Below are 10,598 nucleotides of genomic sequence, written 5' to 3'. Positions count from 1 at the left end.
ACCATCACTATTAACCTCTACCAACGGCGCCAGAATCAACCACCATAATTGTTATCGGCCATTGTTGATGCTGTCACTACCACCCATTGCACCAATCCCCACAACTGCCATCACCACTTTAACAAGTCATCCATCGTACCAGCCGCCACCACCACCACGGGCCACCAATATTAATAATCAATTTAAAACTTAATTTTTAAAAATTTATTTAGTGAAAGTATATTTTTTTTATTTTGAATATTTTTGTAAGTTATTTATGTCATTAATATATTTTATTTAAAAATGTGGCTTTTAAAATTTTTTAGGATTTAAAAGTAAGGGCTAATAAGTAAATAAGTGCACCACTAGGGATAGCCTAGTGGTGTTGGGTGTGTTTAGTGTGTATTAGGTGTGCGGTTCGATTCCCTGTAATGTCCACACAAAAAATAAGTAAATAAGTAAAACAATTTAAAATCAATGTTAAAAAATCATCTGAAATTCTTTTAAAATGATATTTTTATTTATTTATATCATATCATAACATCGTATAATTTATCTCAAATATCGAATATGACAATATTATCCTATAAAACTGCTTATCTAGTGCACAAAATAAGATATAAACTTATAAGGCCCATACCATTTCCTATTTTTATCCCGCCCTTTTATCTTAAACTTTTTTATTCTACCTAGTGCACCAAACAAGCATTCCTATATAATACTTTTACTAAGTATTATAATTTGTAAAAGAAATTATGACCATATATCTTGATCGGTTTAAGTGAAACTTCCAAAATTATTACATGGAATAAATAAGCCCTAATACATGTGTATGTTTGTAAAATAGTTCAAGCACCATTTAACACATAATTACGTGAGACCATTTTAGCTATTTATCTGTTCTAATTTTCTCAACTTTTATCCCCTATCTCTTGTTACGTATTTTTTTTTTTTCAGTTCCAGTTCAGTGGCGCCCATGAACCTTATGTCCTTATCTATAAGTTGGTAAGCGTGAAACTTTGTTACGACCAGCGTGAAACTTTGTTACAATCAGAATGGCAAAACGGACTCGGTTCGGCGGGTCAATCTATCCCACCAGTTAAACGGAGTAGGGCGGGCCCAATTTTTCAACCCATATCAAAAGCGGGGCGAGCTCATTTTTTTGCTGGTTGACAACGGGCATAGGCGGGTGTGTAAAATAGGCTCGGACTGACGAGCCAACCCGCCCAAACCGCCAAACGGGGCGGAACAGGCTAAACTTTTCAGTTCACTCTCAAAAGCGGAACGAAACAAACTGACTCATTTTTTAGCGGATTGATGACGGGACGGGACGGGCAGAACAGGGCAGCTCATTTTGCCGTCCCTAGTTACGACCTCTTGTTTACTAGTTTGTTGTCATCTTATGAATCTTTACCTTTTTTTGAACCACTTTTCCTGTCGTTCTCTTATGTTTGTGAACCTTATCAATTTTGTCACGTCTTCTTCTTCTTATGTTTCTCTCCAATTCCATGTCATCTTGTTAACTATTTGTTTGTTTGTTTATCATCTCAAAGATCTTTCTCTTCTTCTAAAGTCTTAACCAACAAACCAAACCATACCAATACCAAATCAAACCAAAACATGCCATCTTCAAGTCAATACTTAGAAAACCTCTTAGACTCTGCTCGTCCCTTCTTACGAGGTGAGTTTGAGTCTATTGACAAGAACTTACCTTCGTTGGTTGCTACCCTTCGTTCTGTGGGTGCTGGTGAGTGTTGGCACAAGCATGGTAGCTTCCTTGATCACCTTGTTGACATTTACCGCATTCTCAAGCTCTGGAAAGTCCCTAACTCTGTGTGCCTTTGTGGTCTCTTTCACTCGGCTTATTCCAATTCTTATGTTAACCTAGCTATCTTTGATCCTTCTACTGGTCGTGAAGTTGTTCGTGGACACGTTGGTGAAGAAGCTGAGCGTTTGATTCACTTGTTTTGTGTTGTTCCAAGGCAGCCCCTCATTCATGATGATCTTCTTTTTAATTACTCTGATGAGGAACTTGTTCAACACCTTCATCAATCTGAGATATCTCTTTGGAATGCCAAAGAGAAGGGGCTCTTCAATGGAGAAGAAGGTTGTGTTTTCCCTTTTTACATTTAGGCGCCATTTGGTACACGGATTTTTTCTGGATTCCTGAGAAATTAAAATTTTTAAAATTTTAAATTTTCAGATATTATCATAAACTGAGTGTAAAAGTTATATTTTTTGAAAATTGAGATTTCCGGACAAATAAAAATTTTTCCTGTACCAAACGCCCCACTTAGAGTATTCTATTTTTCTTTGGCTTTGCCCCCTTAGTGATATATAGCACAAGATTTTTGTTATAACTGTTAGATTCATGGAAATCAATCAACTTTGGTGTAAGAGTTATTATTTTTGTATTGTCTAAGTTGATCCTGCCCTTTTTTTTTTTACATATTGGAGAAAGAAATTGATGGGTGTGTTTTCCTCTTTTATAATTTGGCTGTGTTGTATATGTGTAATCTCATCTGATGTGGCATAATTGAATATATGAAATATCATTTTCTGCAGGTTGGAGGAACAAACTGCAGGGTGTTCTTCCTGCTGATGGGATAAGAGTTAAGCATATTCGTACTGGTGAAGGTGTGCATGTTTCAAGGAGGGTGGTGGCTGTTTTCCTGATGATGACTATGGCGGATTTCTGTGATCAGTTGTATAGTTTTCAGGATATGCTGTTTGATAATGTTAATGGTCGTCTTGAGTTTTCCGGGAACAATTTTGGGGCACTTTGGCCGGGAGATGGTAAACCAGGTCTGTGGTTGAATTCGATTTCGAGGATGGGAGCATTGTACGCTTTGATTGTGAGAGAGGAGGAGATTTTCATGGAAGAGAAGAAAAGGGCAGGACTTGGGGTGGTTGATCATGAGAGAGATGAAGATCTTGAGTTGGTATTGCCACCAGTTTTTGATAACTGCACAAAGGTTTTGGATGCAGGAGATCAAATAGTTGCAAGGGATTTGTACTGGGAAGCTGTTTGTGATGTGCCTGGCAAAGGGTTGGGGAAGGTTGAGGAATTGTTGGTGGGGTCTATTAAGAAAAACCCTTTTGTTGGAGAGCCATATGTGGTTTTAAGTCAGGTTTATTTGACAGAGGGGAGATTTGAAGAAGCTGAGAAACATGCAGAGAGAGGATTGACCCTTCTTCTGGAATGGGGATGTCCGTGGGACAAGAGGACCTCTTGGGAAGGGTGGATTGCATGGACTAGAGTGTTGTTAATGAAGGCAAAGGAGAAATCTTGGCCTCAGAGTTCATGGGGGATCCTCAATTTGGGTCTTGTAAGGTAACTGGGGTTTATGGCTTTGATCTTCAACCAAGTAAGTTATAAGTGAAAGGCATAAACCGAATATTATGGTACTATGTTTGTATATCTATTTGTACTTTCAGTGATATTTGATCTCCAAGGTTTTATGTGCAAGAAAAAGGTTCATATTCTCTAAAAGCCAGACAGTAAGAAATGATAGTAAGTAGTCCATAGCATGAGCTTCTTTAAGTAGTCTTCGTGATCCATCAAACTCAACTACAATTTTCGATGTGAACTTCTTTAAGTTGATCCAAGGCCTCAATCGATCATAAATTTTCTTTTAGTTTCTTTTTTTGTTTTTGTTCTGTAACTATAAATAAAAGGCTGCTCAGTCCTGCATGCAGGTCTCCAACAAAATTATAGATCTTAGTCACACTTTCTCATTTTCACCTTACTCATCATCATTATACCTTCCTGTCTACCTGAAAGAAGATAATAAACCAATGCAGGAGTGGGACTTTTTTACTTCTTTTCTTGCTAACTTGTTCTTTACCTCACGTCACAACTTCACTGGAAATTATGAAACTCGAAAAGACCCACCTTCAAAAATGCAATTTCTGAGACAGGTTTTAAACCTGCTTATTTTTTCATTTCCAATTCAGTTCTCAGAAAATGTTGCACAGACAACCTCAAAACCACAGGCTTTGATCTGTTCATAAAAAGACAGCTTATCTACTTAGCTTTAAATAAACAAGCATTTGGAAGGAAAGAAAAAGATACTATATCTTTGTCCACAGGCTTAGTTACAGCATTGCAGTTACAATGACCTGACAAAGATAGTGGCATTTATATGAAGGGCACTCTGTCTCCTCACAGGGCAATTTAAATTACTTGTGGAGGTAATTGTGATAAGTGGTATGAAACATATTACAGGAGCAATTCCTGTGGGCTTATGTGCAAATTAGCAAGAAAATTTCTGGCTGTTTCTATCTCCCTCAGTCTCAATCCTTTTAGAATTTGCAATTCCTTGATTTAGCTTCGATTTCCCCTGTGTGCCAATACAGGATTTTTTTGGGGAGTTACAAAATTTGACTTTTACAGACCTATACAACAATCAATTAACCAAAAGAATTCCTGATTCCTTATTCAACCTGGTCAATCTTTTAGGCTTGACCTTGAGCCATGACAATCTCACAGGAAACATTCCAGATCAGATTGGAAGTCTGAATTCTGTGACTAGTCTTCACTTGAGTGGTTATCAGCTCGCAGGACATGCAAACTTTAGGGCAAACAGGCAATGTGGAAAGATACCACAAACAAGAGCATTATGCGTGTCTTTCCAGTAGTTGCTTATGCGGCAATATATGCTCATTAGGCAAACCCTTGAAGTCATGAAGGGGAAAGAACTAGGGATAATAGGACAGTGATATACTGACTCAATTATTCTAGTAAGATGTGTTCGTGCCTTGTGACAATGTTGCATGAGCAAGAGAAAATAGACTCCACCCAGGGTTAAGTTACAATCGTTAAAGATCTTGCTTTTCTATCAACCAAAATGCCACGTTCCATTTTACAATCCAATATTAATTTTAATAAAATAAAACATTCCCACATTATGCAATGTGCTTTAGTTTCTAGATCAAAATCGGTCAAGTTTATACCGTGAGCATATACAAAAAAATATTACAAAACTGTAGCACGGGTGGAAGTGAGCATGCATCTCTATGCTATGCTCTCAAACCATCTTATCAAGAAAAATGACTCGAACCAAGAAGGTAAATCTCACTATTTAATACAATGCGCAAATCAATCCCATGGAACTAAAACCATTCACCAAATTATCTGATCAATACTTTCAAACAGGTTCTAGTAAGAATAATAAGCAATGGCCAAAGGCAACAGAGCACCAAACCTACATTGTCTACTTAAATAAACAATAAGTGTTAATTAATTACTATTGAAGAATACTTAATAATAGGATAGCCAAAAAGGTTGTTGCATTGAGATTTTAAAGCATTAAACTATTAGCATCTAAAGACAAATCTCCTACTACAATGTATTCCAAATTTTACAACCTTATAATGAGCATTTATGTAGCCTTTCCACATAGTAAACGGGTTTTAAGGAGCAGCAAAATGCTACTCGTCATCAGATATCTGTTCCTCTTCTCTTGCCTGTCAGACCCCTCTTGATCCTAAGCAGAAGTAACAACTTTAAAGAGAGAACAACACAATTAATAAAATAAATGTGCTCAAAATCAAGAAAATAGTACTTCTTGATCAGCATTATAACTTTCCAATGCCTTCTGATATACAGCCTTGAGTTCAGCTGCTTTATCTAAATAAGGCTTCTTATCCTGCTCCGATGATGCCATAACAAAGCAGTTTGATCAACATTAAATTTAATTAACAGGATAAAAAAAACCCAGCTTAAGGCCCTTAATCACTTACTTAATCAGTCATGATATTCCATTCTTAACCGCCTCTTTACTAACCTATATTTCTCCAACAACCATGCTAATCAGTGAATGATTTAATAAAACCAAAAGCTGATGTTCATTTACTAAGTTTCACTTACCCTTTTAACATCCTTTGAAATAGGATTTCCTTCCTTAAAATCTTTTCAAAACCCCTCCCTGTAACAAAGATTATTACTTAATAAAACAAAGTAGACAACAGAAACATATTTTAGAGAAAGAAGATTTACAAGAAGAGAAAAAAAAGCAGTGGGAGGACGCTTGGGCACGTCAGGATCCTTCTCGACTTTGGTCCTTTTGCCTTGGGTTCTTTAGGTTTAGGTTTCTTCCTAGACAAGTTTCAAAAAGAAATTAAAATGGAAAATCTTAAAGGTTCACAAACAGAGTAAAGATATAATTAAGCAGGGCGAATTCACCTCTCTGCTGGCTTCTTGACTTCTGCAGGCATTTCCACAATCTGAGATTCCAAACAAGCAGAAAAATATAAATAAAAATTATATATAGCCATGTAATTGACAATGACAGATAGAATAAACATGTTGACAACAACATAAGTTAAACAAATATTATACCCACATTCATCTTAATTTTAGCTTCAAGACAGCAACTGGTCGTGTTGATGAGCACCTCTGAAACATTCTTGTTGCATTCTTCACTGTAAAGAAGAAGCAATAAAAAGGAACGTTGAATTCAGTGAGGGAAGATTAGCATAGCAACAAGTCAACAACACGGGGGAGAAAGAGAAAGGAACCATCGAGCAAAAGCACTGTGTGAACAAGAACAGAAGCAGGGTTAGAATCAACTCTCTTCCTACCATTGTGCTGCATTTTCTGTGTCTCTGTTTCAATTTTCAAGTTTCAGACACGCGAATTGGTATTTAGTTTTTAGCCTCAACCCTACAAAGCTTATGCTATTCAGTCCTTTTAACTTCTGAGTTCGAGACTACTCAGATGATGACTATTGTGTAAATAATATGCACAATAACAAAATTCACAAGGAGCTTGTTCCTAATCAGAAGAGATAGAAAATTACCATTAATGATTATTATAGAGGTTATATGCATCTCTCCTCAATTGAAATATTATTACGCTTCTAATTGTTCATTTTTCTAATTGTTCATTTAAATTTCATATAACTTCTTAATCAACAGTACTTACATCGTAAGGAAGGAAAAAATTTCCAGTTGATTCCATGAGCTTATTTTAGCTTATCTGGACTTAATTATTGCAATAATAACTTACAAATTACTTTTTTAGTCACATGTAGATAAGTTCATAAAAACAGCCTTTGAAATCAAATAACCTATTTTCAGCTTATTTTCATAAGCTATAAATTAAAAGTTATAAGTGTTTCCAAAACCTATAAATAATGGGGGGTGGGGGGGGGGGGGGGGGGGGGGGGGGGGGGGGGGGGGGGGGGGGGGGGGTGGAAATGGATTATTAAAAAAAGGAATATAAAATATACTGTTTAATCCAGCAATAATTATAAATATGAGTAGAAGACATGAAATGAATTAGTTTAGTCCATCACTGATTATTATTGTCTTTAAAACAAGGTTTCAATGCTAAAGATAAACGTAAATTTCTAATGGGTTAAGATCATTTTACATTAGTGTAAATTGTACTCTCAATCTTGATCATTGATTCCATTTACTTTAATTTTTTAGTTATGCGAACTATTGGATACCATTGAATCAATGACTAATAATGAGTGTAAAACTTCTTATTCTTACACTGATATAAGAATAACTTGCCCCATTTCTAATAAGTGCAGTAAAATAAGATAATACCTCTCTCATTGCAAAAATGTCATAAATTAAATGGAATTGGTTGATTACATTGTCACCAGTATCCTTTGCATGAGCAAGATCCCTTTTTGAAATGATGGAAGCGACTTGAGTCTCTTAGTATGATCTCATGTTCAATAATCATGGATATGTAGGTTATGGCACTGTGGCAATCACCACAAATGCGCAAATTCTTGGTGATTCGAATAGGTGCACCCGGAGGTATTGTTAGGATGCCATAGGCAAGAGCCAACTTCTCACTATGTTCAAAAAGCAGGTCACCTTTTTCTTCATCATCTACATCATGAAGAGCAAAGTTTGTCTGAGGAACATACCCAATGGCTTTAATGCGTTGAATCAAGTCTGCAAGTGTTTCATATATCAGCTGAGATTGTGAGTGAGATCTGTCTCCAACAAAGAATGTTGCAATGCCTTTCCTTCCTTGGACCCAGCTGCAACCAGGTCTTTTCTTGATCCCTGTATGTTTCATCAAATATCTAATCCTAGCCACATCTTTCCAGCGTCTGGCATTAGCATATATGTTTGAAAGCAACGTATATGAGCCATCATTCCCAGACTCCAATTCTAACAACCTATTTGCAGCAAATTCCCCAAGTTCAACGTTTGAATGTATCCGACAAGCACTAAGCAAGGCCACCCACACTACTGGGGTTGGCTCCACTGGCATCTCATTAATGAGTTTCATAGCTTCACCTAAGCGACCAGCACGACCCAAAAGATCAACCATGCAAGCATAATGCTCTGCTCCAGGATCAACCCCAAAATCCTTGCTCATTCTATAAAAGAAATTGATTCCATGATCCACCATTCCCGAATGACTACAAGCATAAAGCACAACAAGAAAGGTTATGCCATCAGGAACTAGAGCCACCTTCCTCATCTCATCAAAAACCCGGAGAGCATCTTCACCACGTCCATGCATGCCATAGCCTGTGATTAAAGAAGTCCAAGAGACTGCATTTCTCTCTGGCATGTTGTCAAAAACAATTTGAGCAGTATCTACATCTCCAGATTTGGAATACATGTCAATGAGACAATTAGCCACAAAAAGAATGACAGAATCATAACGATTGCGCAACACATAAGCATGAATTTGCCTACCGAGCCTCAATGCTGCCAAACGAGCACAAGCCATAAGGGCACATGATAAAGTAAAATCATTAGGCTTAATAGAGTTATCCACTTTGAACATCTGGGAGAAAAGTTGCAGGGCATGGTTGGCATCGCCATGCTGGGCATACCCGCCAATCATCACAGTCCAGGTAACGACATCCCTATCTTTTGGAGATATTGAATCAAACATTGTATGAGCCACTTCTATACTTTCACATTTAGCATACATGTCAATTAGACCATTAATTACCATCAGATCATCATCCCCTCCTCCATCCAAGTTGAGAACACATTTGATGGCATAACAATGAGTTTCTTTCCCATGAAGCAATGCCCCAACAGATGCACAGCCTGAAAGCAAAGACACGAGAGTGACCACATTTGGCCGAGAACCACAGTTGCACATCTGCCTAAACACATCCAGAGCTTCACAGCCATGCCCTCTCTGAGCATACCCCGCGATAACAGCCGTCCAAGTCACAACATCTAACTCAATATCTTCCTCCCGCATCTTGTCAAACAAAGAAACAACATGTTCAAATCTACCAGCTTGAGAATACCCAGTGACCATGGCATTCCAAGAAACAACATCCTTAAACCTCATCCTCTCAAAAACCTTATTTGCTTCCTCCATCTTGCCACACTTGGCATACATATCAACCACAGCATTACCCACAAAAACATCATCCACCAATCCGCTTCTAACAGAAAACCCATGAACCTGTTTTCCCAACAATGAAGCACCCAGGGAAGCACAAGCAGGAAGTATATTAACAAGACTAACAGCATCCGGAGGGGATGATATCATCCAATGGCTTTTACTTTTAATCATTTCACGAAACAACGTAAGTGCAGCATTTGCATCAGAAAACCGCATATAAGCAGACACAATAGAATTCCAAGAAACCAAATCCTGAATCCCTCGGTGACACAAATCATCAAACACCTTGCGTGCGTCACTGAGAGCACCACATTTCCCATACATGGCCACCACGGCATTACAAACAAACACATTGGAGCCAAACCCAGATCGAAAAACGACAGCATGGAGGGAAACACCATGAGAAAATGAGGGAATGTCAGCGCAAGCTTTGAAAACAAAAGGGTAGGTGTAATGATCAGGGGTCCAACCAAGTGTTTTCATACGACGGTAAAAACCCAAAACGACACGAGGGGTTCCAAGATGAAGGCCACGCCTTATGAGTTGATTCCACCAGAAAACGGATGATGGGGATGGGTGGAGGCGCTCGAGAAGCGAAATGGCATGGAGAGTGGAATTGCATGATATGTAAGAGGCGATGAGGTTGGTGACAAAGTGAACAACACCTTGCACGATGCTTTGTTGATGCAACAGTTTGGCATTGACTAATGAATTGCATTGTTTCAAAATTGTAGGAGTGATTGTGATTGTAGCACTACAACTAGTAGATGAACAAGAAGAAGAAGAAGACGAAAAGTGACGAGTATTGATGAGGAATGAGAATAAGAAGTTGGTGTTTAATGGAAGGCAGCGTAAGAACATGCTAATGTTGATACCCCAAACATCCACAACTTACACTACACAATACACCAAGCAGACAGGGACAGGGTCATCAACCTTTGATGTTTCACTGTTTCAAAAATATAAATATTTAAATGAGACAAGATTCAAGGTTGATTGATATATGGGTCAATCGGATATGCACTTATGGCACAGAGGGATTCACTAATTAACAAAATAAAAAGAAAAATTGTTGTACTGTGTCTTCCTGGTAAGATATATGGTACGCATGACAACAGGAGTAAATAGACTAGGTTACGATTTCGCTTAGATAGGCTAGGTCTATATAAAAGATATTGAGTATGTTATGACTTATTAGTCTCTGTAGGCCCCAAATTATAAATCTAGTCTGACCTATATTTAAAAAATAAAAGCATTAGCCTAGGCC

General features: G+C 37.7%; 2 protein-coding genes across 2 annotated transcripts; one reads left to right on the top strand and one right to left on the bottom strand.

The window, feature by feature from the left end:
• The first annotated feature begins 1,296 nt into the window (after positions 1 to 1,296).
• On the top strand, positions 1,297 to 3,682 carry LOC133302189 (uncharacterized). Its single transcript, XM_061501934.1, has 2 exons — positions 1,297 to 2,086; positions 2,545 to 3,682. Exons 1-2 carry the CDS (start codon positions 1,297 to 1,299, stop codon positions 3,315 to 3,317), a joined length of 1,563 nt encoding a protein of 520 aa, XP_061357918.1. The 3' UTR covers positions 3,318 to 3,682.
• A 1,605-nt stretch (positions 3,683 to 5,287) lies between these two features.
• LOC133302188 (pentatricopeptide repeat-containing protein At5g16860) lies at positions 5,288 to 10,192 on the bottom strand. The gene is made up of 6 exons (XM_061501933.1): positions 7,540 to 10,192; positions 6,327 to 6,405; positions 6,167 to 6,207; positions 5,852 to 6,079; positions 5,725 to 5,768; positions 5,288 to 5,630 (listed from the first exon to the last, which is right to left on the bottom strand). The coding sequence occupies exon 1, from the start codon at positions 10,190 to 10,192 to the stop codon at positions 7,592 to 7,594; it is 2,601 nt and encodes an 866-aa protein (XP_061357917.1). The 3' UTR covers positions 5,288 to 5,630; positions 5,725 to 5,768; positions 5,852 to 6,079; positions 6,167 to 6,207; positions 6,327 to 6,405; positions 7,540 to 7,591.
• Positions 10,193 to 10,598: the final 406 nt, after the last annotated feature.

The sequence above is a fragment of the Gastrolobium bilobum genome, unplaced genomic scaffold (genome assembly GCF_033153095.1).
Source record: "Gastrolobium bilobum isolate Gb01-03AN ecotype WA unplaced genomic scaffold, APGP_CSIRO_Gbil_v1 utg20270, whole genome shotgun sequence".
In the NCBI taxonomy this organism is placed as follows: domain Eukaryota; kingdom Viridiplantae; phylum Streptophyta; class Magnoliopsida; order Fabales; family Fabaceae; genus Gastrolobium; species Gastrolobium bilobum.
This window is presented reverse-complemented; position numbering and strand designations above follow the sequence as displayed.

Coding starts and splice junctions, on each gene's coding strand:
- LOC133302189 (XM_061501934.1), top strand. CDS start 1,297: ATGACGGGACGGGACGGGCAGAACAGGGCAGCTCATTTTGCCGTCCCT. Junction 2,087..2,544: donor GCTCTTCAATGGAGAAGAAG/GTTGTGTTTTCC, acceptor CATTTTCTGCAG/GTTGGAGGAACAAACTGCAG.
- LOC133302188 (XM_061501933.1), bottom strand. CDS start 10,192: ATGTTCTTACGCTGCCTTCCATTAAACACCAACTTCTTATTCTCATTC.